Genomic DNA, 16,552 nt, shown 5'->3' with positions numbered 1-16,552 from the left:
ATTGTTACACAGCAGAGGAGTGAACCAGTGTAACATAAGGAAGTATTTTTAAAGCTCTGTTATTTCTGGCACAGTGTCACTGTATATAGAACTAGAATAATGAATGTATAGAGATGCTACAACCAGTGATTTCATCTAGTGAGAGATATTTTCTTTAGTCTTAAAAATAGGCAATAAAAAAGGTGATGTCGAATTGATATGTAAAAAAATGATTTCCAAATAACTGGCATATTTGCTTAGAGGAGTAGACGAGCATGTTTAACTGTTAAACTCTTTGTGGAATGATGAAGATGATCTTTTTTTCATATTCAAAAGGTGATAATTACTTTAAAAATAAGCCCCAAATTTACTGTTGAGTCAAAGGCTATGAAAGTAAATGTCAAATTCTGCTGTTAACTTTGTGAGACAGTGAAAAATCATACCTACAGACAAAGGCCATATTTGACCTATGATTTTTTTCTTAAAATTACTTTTTAAATAAGTCTCAGTATGACTTCCATTTTGTTTTAAAATCCTTTTTAGACTTTTGAATATTATTTTCAATATTCTTTAAGAAAACAGATCTTTGTAAAAAGTATGAGATAAATTTGTTTTGGGAAAGTAATTAAATTGTGACATACATTTTAAATGTTCATTATTTAATGAAATTTGAAATGAAGAATCCTTTGGTGATTTAAGAATCATCTCAGTATTTTGAGACTTGTTATTTAAAATCTTTATATGTGTTTTCTAAAATCAAGAAAGCACTAATTATGTTATTTTACTTCTGATTGCATTAGTTTAGACAGATAAAATAAAATGCAAAAATGCAAAAGATATGTAATTCTGAGGTAAATATTAGTGTATATATATATAATTCTGATGAGAATACATTTTTCTGTTCTTTTTTCCCATTGCTGACATGAAGTTGAACTCAAATATAATTTCATTAATATGGAGTTAATGATACAACCAGGAATTGTTTTTTTTTATATACATTTATTTATTTTTAAATTTACATCCAAGTTAGTATAGTGCAATAATGATTTCAGGAGTAGAATCCAGTGATTTATCCCAAGTGTCTTCCTTAATGCCCCTCGCCCATTTAGCCCATTCCCCGCCCACAAACTCTCCAGCAACCCTCAGTTTGTTCTCTATATTTAAATCACTCATATGTGGAATTTAAGATACAAAACAGATGAACATAAGGGAAGGGAAGCAAAAATAATATAAAAACAGGGAGGGAAACAAAATATGAGACTCTTAAATATAGAGAACAAACTGAGGAATTGTTTTTTTATTAAAACATAATTGACATTTAATATTATACTAGTTTCAGGTATATAACATATTGATTCCATATTTATATACATTGTGAAATGATTGCTACAATAAACCTAGTTACCATCTGCCACCATACATAGTCTTTTGCAATATTATTTACTATATTCTCTGTGCTGTACATTACATCTCCATGTCTAATTTATTTTATAACTGGAAGATTATGCCTCTTAATCCCCTTCTCCTATATCGTCAATCACCTTTCACCCTCCACCCCTGGGAAACCATCAATTTGTTCTATCTGTGAATCTGCTTTTGTATTGTGTTCATTTGTTTTGCTTTTTGTATTCCACATGTAAGTAAATCATATGGTATTGTGTTTCTCTGCATGACTTGTTTCACATAGTCCATTACCCTGTAGGTCTATCCATGTTGTTGCAAATGGCAAGATCTCATTCTTTTTTGTTGTGGCTCAGTAATATTCCATTACATGCACACACACACACACACACACACACACACACACACACACACACACTCACACCATTATCTTCTTTATATGTATTAGTGTTTCTGTTTTCATTGTGTGAATACTCAAAAATTATATTACAAGATCGTATGATAGTTCTAGTTTTAATGTTTTAAGGAAACTCGTAGTGTTTTCCATGGTTGCTACACCAGTTTTCATTCCCACCAATAGTGCGTGAGGGTTCTCTTTTCACTGTAGCTTCACTAATGTTTGTTATTTCTTGCTTGGTTTTCTTTTTGGGGTGTGTGTGTGTGTGTGTGTGTGTGTGTGTGTGTGTGTGTGTGTGTGTTTAATGCCTTTTTAGCCATTCTGACTGTTAAGAGGTAATATCTCACTGTGGTTTTGATTTGCAGGTCCTTGATGATTAGTGATGATGAACATCTTTTCATGTATCTGTTGGCCATATGTATTTTTTTTTTTTTGGAAAAATGTCAGTACAGGTGCTCTGCCCATTTTTAATCATATAGTGTGTTTTTTGATATTGAATTGTAGGAGTTCTTTATATATTTTGGATGTTAATCCCTATCAGCTACATCATTTTCAACTATTCAGGAGGTTGCATTTTTATTTTGTTGATGTTTTCCTTCACTGTGGAAAAGATTTTTAGTTTGATGTTGTCCCATTTGTTTGTTTTTTCCTTTTGTTCTCCTTGCCTCATGATATAGACCTCCCAAAATATCGCTAAGACCAGTGTCAGAGAGTTTACTGCTTATGTTTTCTTCCAGTTATTTGGTTCTAGATCTTACTTTGAAGTCTTCAATCCATTTTGAGTTCATTTTAGTTATTATGTAAGTAGATAGTCCAGTTTCAATCTTTTGTATGTAGCTGTTGAGTTTTCCCAGCACCATTTATGGAAGAGACTGTTTTTTTTCCCCATTGTATAATCTTGCCTTCTCCGTGATAGATTAATTAACCATATAAGCGTGGATTTATTTTGGGGTTCTCTCTTCCATTGATCTGTTCCATTTGGGCTCCTTTGTGGTTTCATATAAATTTTAAATTTATTTGTTGTAGTCCTTTAAAAAATGCCATTGGTATTCTGATAGGAATTGCATTAAATTTGTGGATTGATTTTTAAGTTTTTTACTTGTATAATTAAAATGAATTTTGAAATAGTCTTATAAATGGCTATTTAAACTCCGTATGAACTCTAACATAATTTAGTTTGATGATTTTTTTTTAAACCTCTGGTAAATTTATGTAAAAACTTGTTCCCTTCAAATTCTTTATTTATGCTTAGGAGTATACTTTTTTTTTTTAAATTATTTCTCACTTTATATTATCTCCAGTAGACTGAGGGATATTTACGTGTGGTGATACTATTAAGTTTGTGATAATCTATGAGTACACTGAGTTCTAGCTGTTTGCCAAATTAAATCAGCCAATATTACTGCAGCATCTACTTAATACCAGTTCCTGGATATAGCCAGATATTACCCTAGTTATAAATAAACAAAACTACTTTGCCAAAAGCATTCTTTATTCTATTATAAAGACAACACTTACAAGGTATACATTTAAAAAACAAACTAATATTAACTCAGTCTGTATTAGTTTTCTAGGGCTGCCATAACAAAATACCAGAGACTGTCTGAAACAGCAGAAATGTATTGTTTTCATGGTTCTGGATGCTACAAGTCTGAAATCAAAATGTCAGTAGGGTTGATTTCTTCTGGGGCCTCTCTCCCTTGGCTTCTAGGTGGCCTTATTCTCCCTGTGTCTTCATGTAGTCTGTTTTGATTGTGTCTGTGTCCTAAATCCCCTTATAAAGAGACCAGTCACATTACATTAGGAACCACCATAATGACTTCATTTTACCTTAATGATCTCTTTATAAGTTCTGTCTCCAAAACTGGTCACATTGTGAAGTTATTTAAGACTTAAAAAAATATATAAAAATCTGGGTTGGTTGGGGGTGGGGGGACACAAATGAGCCCATACCATTAAGCCTAGGCAAGTTCATTTTATCCTTCATTAGCAATGAAAAAATGGATATCAATTGCTACAGAAAATCTCCCTGATTCTTATTGATTCCTATAGCTTAGTTTGGCTTCAGTGATATGACCATACAATCTGTAGGTAGAAGGATACAATTCAAAAGTAAATGAAGGCCATTTTCTTAGACGAAAAACTGAACTTATTCCAGACACAATGATTATCATTCAATTTTGTAGACATAAGAGTTTCATCCAAAAATATTTCCTTTTGTTATGTTTTTTTTAACTGAGTAAATGCTTTTGCCATCCTGCTATTGCTTCCTCCAGAAATTAAAGAATTGCCTTCCATTCCTCTTTAATGCACCTTTCTCCATCTTTCCTGCCATTCTCAACCCACCCCATCATCAGCACCCAGTCTCCTAATCTTTTTTTCTAATATGTCAACTGTGTCTCCTTTGTCTGCTCCTGCTTCTGCTTAGTTTAGTTTCTCAAAACTTAACTATGTGGACTCCTAACAGATTCCCATGCTTCCAAAATGGCTGCTTCCAATTCATCCTTTCCTATGTTGTCAACAATTTTATTAAAATGCAGCATTGATCAATGTCCTCCATTGTTCAAAACAATGATACTCCATAACTTCCAGAATTCAGTTCACACATAAGGCTCCCCCTCTTTATCTCTTTCCACTCTCAATGCTCACTACTCATTATCATCAGCTAGGGCTATCCTTCCAACTGTGTGGCACTGAGGGTACTTCTCAGACTTCATCATGCAGTTTTATACCTTCAAAGTTTTGGTTGAGATGCTTTTTCTTTTTAGTGCTATTTCCCTCTGCATATTTTTTATCAAAGTAACTCCTATTTTCTTATAAATTATCGTCAAGATTTTTCCAAGGAGCATTCATAAAACATTCATTCCCATTGAAATACCTGCATGTTTTATCCTTGTGAGGATAAAAGAGACAGGAATGTGCTATGGGAAATTTGGAGGCTAGATGATTTTATAGAACACAATTGCAGCTGTGTGATTTATTTCAGCATTAGGGGAGATGAAAACTTTAATTCTAGAAACCTATGAAATTCAGTGACATACATCATCAATAGATAACTTGGAGTCTATTTTTCATGGTATTACAAAAGTAAATTATTCTCTTAGAATACAAGTAATATCCAAGTTTTAATATTAAAAGTCTGAGTCTTCCAAGATTACGAGTGGAATTAAAAGCTTCATGCCTTTGTATACATACTAGTTTCTAGACTGACATTCAAGAGACTATTTATATATAAACTGTATAAAAATGAACTCTTGGAACACCTGGGTGGCTCAGTGGGTTGAGCGTCCAACTTCGGCTCAGGTCAGATCTTGCAGTTCGTGAATTCTGGCCCCGCGTCCGGGTCACTACTGTGCCTGTCAGCGCAGAGCCTGCTTCAGATCCTCTGTCCCCCCTCTCTCTGCCCTTCCCCTGCTTACACTCTCTGCTGAATAATTTTTTTAAGTGAACTCTATTTGAGCCATTATAGTTGAAGATTGATCCAGCCTCTGCATTTGCTGTTTTGGTTATATCTGAATTTCCTCTGCCATTCTTGTTATTTTATTATGTCCCAGGCACATAATCCATTCACTGGTCACACTGAATTGAACATGACAGCTGATAAGAGCTGGTTTTCCATTGCTCACACTCAGGAATCAGCTTCTGTGCCGTACAATTCAGTGGATACTTACGCTGGGAACTGACTTCAACCAAGCACAGGTTGGTTTCACATAGGATGAAGAGCTGAATTTCAAAAATCAGACACTTAACATTGACACATTGACATTTGACCTTAAAAACATTAGACCAATTTCATATACCACATTTTTTTCAATAAATCTGATCTCTTGTAAATGGGAAAAAAAGCTAAATGTGTATTAACTTGTGTACTTCATAGACACAATGTAATTATATTCATTGCATAGAAAATAGAAATTGCTAGGCTTTATAGAGCTACACATACACACGCAATGCCCACACATACATCATAAACAAAATGAAAACAAACCAAATAGAAATTACTAGAATATGTGCATTATATTTTAGTTTTGAAAAGAATATGTGCATTATATTTTAGTTTTGAAATTCATTGGTTTTGATAAAAATGTGGCAGGATCCTTTTGCAAGGCATGTGACATTTACAGGAACCTCATTTTTATAGATAGGTGCCATTTGGTTTTCTTACATTTGCTTTGCTTTCTACCTTAGTCTCATCCTGTCTGTATGCAAATACTACTCTAGAGACTTAGTTGACACAGCTGTAGATAGTAAGGTAATTGCATCAACTCTAATTTTGGCTTTGTAGATCGTTAGAGGAGGAGGCTGTCTTTTTCATACTTTGTATGCTGCAGATGCCAATATCACTTGGTAACTTCACCCTTTCCCAGCTGTGGAAATTTTTATGAGTATTGAATATAAATATTTACAGTTTATTCAACCTGTCAGGGTGCTTTTGTTTATCTTCAGACTGTCTCACAACATGTCCTATGATTAACATAAAACACTGTAAAATGCCTTCTGGGGAAAATTATACTGTAGTTTTTAAGTGATTTTTTCAGTTTCTTTCCAGTACTATATTTTATGGCTAAATATTAAACACCTGAAATAAGAATTTATAGTGGAAATATTGGCAGGATTCCATTTAATGAAGTCAAGTAAGAACTTAGAAAACCAGTATTCTTCTCAAAAATTTACTATTTAAAAAATACTATATGCTTATAAGATAGGGAATTTTTTTTTCTGTTTCAGCAACAGCTTCACTTAGTTCATTATATTTCCTATAATTAAGTATGGAATTCTGGAGTTCTGGGAAGGACCTTAGATATGATCTCTACATGTATTCATTTTACAAATGATGAATGAGATTAAGTGACTTGCATAATTCCACATAGTTAATGGCAAAGTTTGGAGAAAATTCAAGAGTTAGGATTTCTAATTAGATGCCAATACTCATGATGTACTCAATGATGGCTCATTATTATTTTTTTGACAGTGGAATGACAAATTGTGCATTCATAACTCTGTTTGTTATTTATTATTATCCATTTATATAATTATAGAATTATTTGTATATAATTCAGTAGTGGCTAATCAGTAGTATATTGATCAGGTAATGTTTGAGAATGGCTATCAATGAATTTAAGAACTTATATTAATTTGCTGTGAGCATGTTTAAAATCAGAAGACATTAAGGAAATATTAGAGCCTTTCTAATCTATTTACAAAAAAGAATCTTGAAAAAATCTCAGAAACAGTCTAATTTGATTAATTAATTATATTGCCTCATGACATATGGAAGTAAATAATTTTGAGGTTGGAAACACTAATAATAGTATGACTACTATAAACCGTATAATTTTCAGCTGGATATTTGCTGATTCTGTTTTGTTTTATGTTTTACTGGGAAATAAAGTAGATGTTTTCTTATTTGGGTATTACCTGACATATGAACATGCTATATGCACTTTTAAAACACTGTTTGAATGAATGATTTAATGAAAAAATTAAACAGCTGTTGTATAAAATTGCTATGAATTCTTTCTTAGTATTCATTGTTAGAGACTCTTTAAATTTAATGTTGGTATTTTCAGACAATAAATAGCTCTAAATAGCTCCTGTTAACAAAATGAAGAAAAGCTGGAATAATTTGAAATTATTCAAAATGGAATCAGGAGTTCTCCTGTGAATCATTCTCATGTACTCAAACTTACAAGGCCTTGAATCACCAAGTCATATAGGTATTAACACAGACATTCTTCTGGGCCTGAGTATAGTTCTGAATTAATATGGCCATGACCCATAGATTTATAGAAAACAGTTTCATGTTGAATTAGACCTTGTGGAAACATTCAGATTGTTTCAGGAGCAGGATATTACAATTTTTCTCTTGTTTACATAATTTCCAGAGCCAGTTTGGGGAACCTCCTGAAATTAAACTCTTTAGATAACCCTATTACTAATTACTCGTAATGTTTGTTATTAAAATTATACAGAATTCAAAGTAAGTGAATTTTAATGTGTGCTTGGATAGTCCAATTTTTTCTTAATAAAAATATACCAAATTTATGCTTTTTTATTTATAATATGAATTTTTCTGGTTTCTGCATTTCTTATTCACCTTTGTAGGTAGAAGTTCCTTTTAATATGGACTCCTTTGCCAGAACACAATAGTAGGATCTATGTTTTCATTTAAAAATTTTCATATATCGTCCCCTTGGGTGGCTCAGTTGGTTAAGCATCCAATTCTTGATTTCAACTCAGGTCATGATCTCACAGTTTCATGGGTTTGAGTCCTACATTGGGCTCTGTGCTGACCATGAGGAGCCTATTTGGGATTCTCTCTCTCTTCCTCATTCTGCCCCTCCCTCTGCTCATTCTCTCTCTGTCTCTAAATAAATAAATAAATAAATAAACAAACAAACAAATAAATAAATAAATAAAATTATCATATAAGTTTGCCTAACAATAATTCAGTTCACTTTTTTCATTTTTATTTATTTTTTTAAATATGAAATTTATTGTCATATTGGTTTCCATACAACACCCAGTGCTCATCCCAACAGGTGCCCTCCTCAATGCCCATCACCCACCCTCCCCTCCCTCCCACCCCCCCATCAACCCTCAGTTTATTCTGTTTTTAAGAGTCTCTTATGCTTTGGCTCTCTCCCTCTCTAACCTCTTTTTTTTTTTTTTCCTTCCCCTCCCCCATGGTCTTCTGTTAAGTTTCTCAGGATCCACATAAGAGTGAAAACATGGTTATCTGTCTTTCTCTGTATGACTTATTTCACTTAGCATAACACTCTCCAGTTCCATCCACATTGCTACAAAAGGCCATATTTCATTCTTTCTCATTGCCACGTAGTATTCCATTGTGTATATAAACCACAATTTCTTTATCCATTCATCAGTTGATGGACATTTAGGCTCTTTCCATAATTTGGCTATTGTTGAAAGTGCTGCTGTAAATATCGGGGTACAAATGTCCCTATGCATCAGCACTCCTGTATCCCTTGGGTAAATTCCTAGCAGTGCTATTGCTGGGTCATAGGGTAGATCTATTTTTAATTTTTTGAGGAACCTCCACACTGTTTTCCAGAGTGGCTGCACCAATTTGCATTCCCACCAACAGTGCAAGAGGGTTCCCGTTTCTCCACATTCTCTCCAGCATCTATAGTCTCCTGATTTGTTCATTTTAGCAATTCTGACTGGCGTGAGGTGGTATCTGAGTGTGGTTTTGATTTGTATTTCTCTGATAAGGAGTGACGTTGATCATCTTTTCATGTGCCTGTTGGCCATCTGTAATTCAGTTTACTTTGATTGAACTCTTTAGTTAATATTGAAAATATATTACCCTCAAGGCACTTGGGTGGCTCAGTTGGTTAAGCATCCAACTTCAGCTAAGGCATGATATCTTGGTCCGTGAGTTCGAGCCCAGCATCAGGCTCTGTGTTGTCATGACAGCTCAAGAGCCTGGAGCCTGTCTCAGATTTTGTGTCTCCCTCTCTCTCTGCCCCTCCCCTGATCACACTCTGTCTCTCTCAAAAATTAAATAAACATTGGGGCACCTGGGTGGCTCAGTCGGTTGAGCGTCCGGCTTCAGCTCAGGTCATGATCTCACAGTCTGCGAGTTTGAGCCCCGCGTCGGGCTCTGTGCTGATAGCTCAGAGCCTGGAGGCTGCTTCAGATTCTGTGTCCCCCTCTCTCTCCTCCCCTCCCCCACTCATGCTCTGTCTCTCTCTGTCAGAAATAAATAAACATTAAAAAAATTTTTTTAAATAAATAAACATTAAAAAGTTTAAAAAAAGAAAATATAATCATCCTCTTTATGTATTTACAGTTGTTAAATTTTATTTACTTTTTTATCAGCTTAATATTTACATTTTATTTGTCTTATTTTATAAAGAATATACTGTGAATGTAGTAAAATTGTTTGACCGAATGGATGCATATAGTATAGATTCTATGAACCACAAAATAATAGAATAAAACCTTAATATTAACAGCTAATTTGTAAAACAGGTGTGAATTTTTCTCTCAAATCTGTGAGACTAGTTTTTATTAAATTTTTAATTTTAATCCCAGTATAGTTAACATGCAGTGTAATATAAGTTTCAGGCATACAGTATAGTGATTCAACATACATACAACACCTGGTGCTCATCACAAGTGTCCTTCTTTAATCCCCATCACTTATTTCACCCATGTCCCTACCCATCTCCCTTTTGGTAACCATCAGTTTGTTCTCTAGAGTTAAGAGTCTGTCTCTCTCTCTCTCTCTTGCTTGCTCTCTATTTTTCCTTTGTTCATTTGTTCTATAAGGCTATTTCTAACATTGAAATGTAAGTGTTAGTTCTTCAGGTAATTAAAAATAAACACACGGGGCACCTGGGTGGCTCGGTCAGTTAAGCAGCCGACTTCAGCTCAGGTCATGATCTTGTGGTTCACGAGTTTGAGTCCTGCGTCGGACTCTGTGCTGACAGCTCAGGGCCTGGAGCCTGATTCAGATTCTGGGCCTCCCTCTCTCTCTGCCCCTCCCCTGCTCATGCTCTGTCTCTCTCTGTCTCAAAAATAAATAAATATTAAAAAATTAAAATAAATAAATAAATAAAAATAAACACACACAAAACAATAAAACAATAAAAATAAACTACATGTTGTCTTGAATAAATCTTGCTCTAAATATATGTGTATCTATATATACTGATTACATTCATGTTTGTTTCTTGACAGGGGGACATCCAGCAGCTGTTGATCATAGGTGACCCTAAAGCAGCATATGACTACTGTGAGCATTACAGTCCAGACTGTGACTCTTCAGTACCCCAGGCCGCTCAGGCTCAGGAACCTCAGGTTGATGAGGTGAGGACCATGAGATCAGGGCTCATTTTCTCCTTTCAGTGGTACAGACATAGTCTTGCAGTTTTGAGGCTTATCGTTATTATTTAGTTTTAATTAAACCTATACTTTCTATTTACTAGTGTTTTAATAGTTCTAGGAAGAAGTGACTTAAGGAAGATTTTTGGTATTTTTTTCCTCTTAAGTACTCTGTTTCTTAAACTTCTTAAAAATAGAGATTCCTTAGTTATATGCTATATATATGAGCATATTTCATTTTGGGAGAGGTGAGAAAAAGGTAGTTCTCTAAAAGCTATATTTCTGCCCTTGGCATTTAAATAATTAACACACAGCCTCAAGATAAGGGTGACAATTCTTCTGGTGTACTTGCCTTTGGCAATGCGCACAGATGAGAAGGTGACATTAGATCTATCTTGAAGTTTCAGGCTTTGTTGAATACTTAAAGAGATTTTTTTTTCCTATTTCTTATAGGGCTAGGCTACATTGATATGTACATTTTCGTTTTCTTCTACAGAATTTGACATAAAGAACAATGAAATGAAAAGCAGTAGGATCTAATTGTAGCTAAAAATATTCATGTACTTTCATTCATATTATGTCACTGTATTTGAAATTCAGGTGTGAAACCTTTTTTCCAGGCTATTTTTGCAAGAAAATTTACTGTAATGAAATTTGACCCTATTCTCTTCCAGGCCAAAAAAAAAATAGCCATAGCAATTTTATCAAAATCGAATACCCCCAAAAAACAAAAATATAGTACAACACATCCTTATCCAGATTTTTTGGTAAAATCCTTTGGTGTGGGTCTTCTGGAAATGAAAAAAACAAGCAAGCTGGAAGGAAGTTACTCTTTAGCTGGCAGCAAAACAACTTAGATTCTGTTTTCTCAAGGTGGGGAGTGTTACATTTTAGAAGTGGGGGTTGGAAGTTTGAAAACATCAAGGCTGCCTTTATGTTTGAAAATAGCTCAAATGGCATTCTTCTTTCTAAATATACTAACTGGTGCCACCTTTTGAGTTTTACTCTTTTAAAAGAGGTTAGGATCTTATCTTTTAATTTATTGGTATGTTTGCATGTAAATTCAATTGGGATTTTACCACTTAAATGCTTGAAATATCTTTTTTGACATCACTTTTCTTTTTAAAGTATGACAGTAAATTCTGTTGCAATGATCTTTTCCATGACTTAATATGGATGTTTTTCTTAAAACAGGATAAAGGCTTAAGAAGCTGACAGAAAAGCAAATATGAGAGAGAAAAGAGAAATTACTTGGGTAGTTGTTTGCTTGTTTCACGGTTCACCAGTGGTTCATTCTTCTTATTCCTTCATGATTTATTTAAATAATTTTTTTTTTGTGAATTCCAAAAGGATAGGTTAAATACCATCAGGTTTAGTGCTTTTATATCTTAGAGATTATGTGTTAAATCAGTATTGAAATTTAAAACATTTATACATGTTGTACCTGTTCGATATTGATGAGATTTATTTTGCTCCTATTTTAAGAAAGATAAGTTTGTTCCTTTTAGCAACAGACATGGCTCTGATTTTTGGAAGAATGAAGGTATGCTTTCTTAATATATCACCTTGAGGTGTTTTATTACTATATGTTAATGCTATCATGCCAGTTAAACAGTTATTTTAAAGCAAAATAATTCTTATCCATTTTTTTCTTAAGTTCATTTAAAAGTGAATTTGCTCTTTTGTACTTTGAGTTATTGATAACGTATATTTAACATTCGTTAAGAAGTTCAACTTGTTTTTACTAGAAGAGCGTGTAGGGAAAAACAATGTATTGCTATAACAAAAAACTGCATGAAAATATGGTTGGGTGATGCAAAAATATATAGCATTTCTTACCGCTTTCTATATTGAATGTGTTACAGTAAAAGTTTTTTTGAAGAATCAGCTGTCACATTTTTTTCCAATTCTAAATTACATTGATACTTCAATAGTAAGATAACCATCCTATGTTATACACTTATTAAATAAACTGGTTAACCAAATTAGTAACCAGTTCTTATAATAATAATTTTGAACTATAGCCATTAATATGTCATTATGTTTCAAATATGCATTTTAATAATTGATCTACAGATGTTATTCCAGTACAGCATAGTAAGCAATGCTATTTACCAGTGAACAAAGAAAATAAAGTGCAATACAGAGCATCAACCATTCATGTTGCACTTTATATTGCTTAATTTTCCATTAACAAATTTGTAACAATGCATATTCATTAATCTATTTGGATTAATAGGTATGTCAGTTTCTTTTATAAATTAACTCATGTGCTTTTTCCAACTTGTAATTGTGTTTACCTCATACCCTCTAAATAACATCTTCTAAATCATTCTTAGGATTCAATTGTGTATGTGTTTGGCACATCATCATCATAGAGTGAAATGCATAACAGAGATATATTTAAATAGAGCCAAAATATCATCAAACTTTAATTCTATTTGAACGTACACAATACCATTTACGTAGAAAAGTAACTGATATTAAAATTATGATGTTTGGGGATTTTCTCAAGTAAGAGTATCCTGTTATCTTTACAAGAAATTAAATGTGAAATCTATATATGGTTATTAATTTATTATGCAAACTATAGTAACTTATACATAGTAGGCAATTGACATTCTTTTTTTAAAAGGATGAACAAGGAAAATAAAGCAAAGGAAAGAGAGTATTTTATAGACAAATTTAAAAACCAGTGTACTTCCCCAAATATATTACCCTAATATTTTTTGCACTTAATATTTATCATATATTCTAGTTCTCATAGATATTTAGTGATGCCACTATTTTTCTAACAAGTCAAATAAGAACAGATTATGACATTTCTAGAAGACTTCCTTCTCACTACAATTTATGCTAGGCTACTAACATATCCAAGCTGAAATCAAAATCATTCCATCAATGCATGTCTTTTTGCATGTATTCATCTAATTTATTACAACTATTTCTCTCTGTTTTCAAGATTTTTAAAATTCCATGGTAAGGAAAGGCGGCCATCTCCAAACATAGGTTATAAAGCTTCATGTATACTAGCAAAGTGCTAAATACACTCAATACCATGACTAAGGAGATGCTGTTTAGAAAAAGAAATAAGAACAGGAGTGATTCTTTACACTGACTCCTGAAAGACTCTAAGAAAAAGATATGCTTTAGTGCCTAAGGAGGTGAGAATATTATTTCCTCCATTCTTCCAGAGTCACAACTAGTCTGGTTAATCTTCATTTGGAAAGAGTTTAAAAAGAGGAGAGGCTTATGGGGGTTAGAAGATGTTTCCTCCTACAAGAAAAAGAACAACGACATGAAGTTAATGTACATTAGTATATTTTTGAATACCATGCTTCATTTGAGATCCATTAAACCATGGACTTTAAAAATCAGCCCTTTATGTCTTTGTTTATTGTCTTATGTTTTTAAAATTAATTATAGATGCACACAATTTTGAAAAGTCTGCTTAATTTTAAAACTCTATGGCATAAAATAGACTATCAAATCTTTTGTTTTTGGTGTTTTACTTCCAGCTGGCAGCTAGTGGTTGTATAAATTTCTTATTTCTTATTTCAACATGAGTGATCATAACCACAGAAAAGTTATTCACTATACAATATTCAGTCACCATTTATGTCTTTTTAATATGTATCTAAATCCAGTATTTAATTATTTTATTTACTTAATGATGTTAATAATGTTTACATTAACTTTCCTAGAAGTAATTGGCCTTTATCTTGATTGCAGAGGCAATTAAGAAACAAATGCTCAGTGTTATATATGTGCATTTTTCTATTTACCAAATTCTGTACAAATTCAGTTAGAATAAAGCTCTTGTTGAAGTTCTTCAAATGGATGTTCATTGATAATGAAGCTATCACTGAATAGATAAAATTATGAATCCGTTTCAGTTCATCTAATCAAATTAGAGTGTTTACAGTCATAGAGAACACCAAAGACATGTCTGTTCAAATTTCAGTATGACCTTCAGCTGAACCATTTGAAAAGTTTACTCTAGTGAGGCTCATCTAGGGCCAGATGTATAATGATGCCAGGAGATCAGTTTTGGACATGTCTCATTATATGTCTGTGAAATTTGCACTCATTTGCATTGCGATAGTTAATAGAGCTAATTAGAAGGCACAGTGATCACAACTTTCTAAAAGACATATGGTTAACAGTTACTTTTCTGGCAGATTAAAAAGGATTTTCTGGCAATTTTGAAATGGCAAGATTCCAGTTGGGATATAATTGGAATTTTATCAAATATAATACTAAGGGAAACCCAAATAGATTGCCTTTAGCTTGTATATATTAGGAACACAGCTTGTTGAGTTTACTGCTTAATGTTTTTGTATGTATTACTTAGTGTATTTACAGTTATTTTGCTTAAAGCCAATGATTAATATATGTTTCACAATAACTATATTCTTGTTTATAAATTAAAGTTTTGATAGAGACATTTGGCTGTGAAGGTGAACACATTATTTTCCTTATTTAGTATATATGACTGTCTTGTACATCCCTCTATTAAGAAACATACCTCTCTCTCCAACTAAATTGCTTTAATACAGAGGAATCTAGTATAAAATATCATTTTCCAATTTGAGTTTAGTTTAAGTAGTTTACAATGTCTGAGTGCTATGCTTTTTTGATAGAGGGGAAAAAAAGCAGGATTTTTAAAAAGTGAATAGTATGTTAGTTAGAAACAGATCTTACTTTGAATCTTTTAATGTGTTGCTAGTATTCTGTGCTCATTTTGATCTTAAGTCTATGGCAAATTAGAGATTTCTGAACAAATTTTAGATTTTATTTTTCATTATTCTAGTGTTCGGTTTAGACTTACCTTATGTTCCTTGCATTTCCTTTTCCTCCTCTCCACTCTGTGACTTCCAATTTAAATATCCTTTCATACTTGGAAAGACTATTCTCCATATTTAATATTTTAAGCATGTAGTTTAATGAAAAAAAAGTACCCATTGGAAATACACTAAAAGTCTTTTAGAGGAGCCTTGTGTAACAATTTTTACAAATAAAAATTAACAAGAACATTTAACAACTGTGACCAAGTATATAACTGCTGTGTTCAAAATAAGTCATTGGCTACAAATTTTGAATATTAAGTTTGGATTAATATTCACAATTTTTAGTTTCCTCACAATCCTAACCACTGTTCCGCTTAGAAAATCGGCTTTGTTGCTCTTATGTTATTATACTCTGTACACTGACAGTATAATACTTCTTGTAATATAAAATAACATTTAAATACTTGCCTCTTAACCTTTACCCTACGTAAAAGTTAAGATGATTACCACTTTGTTATTAGTATTACCTGCAACTAACAAAATCGCCTGATATTTTTTCCTTTGCGAGGTAGTATGCACCTGAGGATATTCTGGAATATGACTATGAGTATGGGGAAGCAGAGTATAAAGAGGCTGAATTTGTAACAGAGACACCCACTGTAGCTGAGGAGACAATAGCACAAACTGAGGTAAAAACAAAGTAGCACCTGTGTATATGGTGTCCTAGTGTTTGTCATTCCGTGGTTTCTTATGTCCGCTGTTCCTCAAACTCATTGTAAGCCTTTCATCCACCTGATTTCTGTGACCCAATAACTGTGATTCTTATTTGACAGTAGCTGCCCCGAAGGAATGATGCTCATTTTGCTTTGCTTGTCCTTCCTTTCATCCGTGCCCTGCATTTCCCTTTTCACTGTATTTATGTTTTCCATTCCATCTTTCACCACATTTTACAGAAAAAGAAATCCAATTTCAAAAAGAAGACGAGGACAGTGGCCACTAACTCAAAGGAAAAGTCCAAAAAGTTTACACCCCCTAAATCTGAAAAATTTGCATCCAAGAAGAAGAAAAGTTATCAAGCAACAGCAAAAGCCAAACTAGGGGTAAAGGTAGCAAAGAAAAAGCAATCAAGATC

The 16,552-nt window shown here is 33.0% G+C and overlaps 1 protein-coding gene across 5 annotated transcripts in view; it reads left to right on the top strand.

Moving 5' to 3' along the window:
- COL11A1 (collagen type XI alpha 1 chain) overlaps positions 1-16,552 on the top strand; it is a 215,235-nt gene that overhangs the window by 67,547 nt on the left and 131,136 nt on the right. For 2 of the 5 annotated variants that reach the window (XM_027058472.2, XM_027058477.2), the window contains 2 exons: positions 10,487-10,615; positions 15,993-16,109. In XM_027058472.2, the coding sequence (XP_026914273.1) occupies positions 10,487-10,615; positions 15,993-16,109 (246 nt within the window). Of the gene's footprint in view, positions 1-10,486; positions 10,616-15,992; positions 16,110-16,373; positions 16,527-16,552 lie in introns of all 5 variants that reach the window. The other 3 variants (XM_027058475.2, XM_027058478.2, XM_053214541.1) reach the window with 2 other exon arrangements.

This window comes from Acinonyx jubatus, chromosome C1, assembly GCF_027475565.1.
Source record: "Acinonyx jubatus isolate Ajub_Pintada_27869175 chromosome C1, VMU_Ajub_asm_v1.0, whole genome shotgun sequence".
Taxonomy (NCBI): domain Eukaryota; kingdom Metazoa; phylum Chordata; class Mammalia; order Carnivora; family Felidae; genus Acinonyx; species Acinonyx jubatus.
The sequence above is the reverse complement of the archived record's forward strand: the minus strand, read 5'-3'. Positions and strand labels throughout refer to the sequence as shown.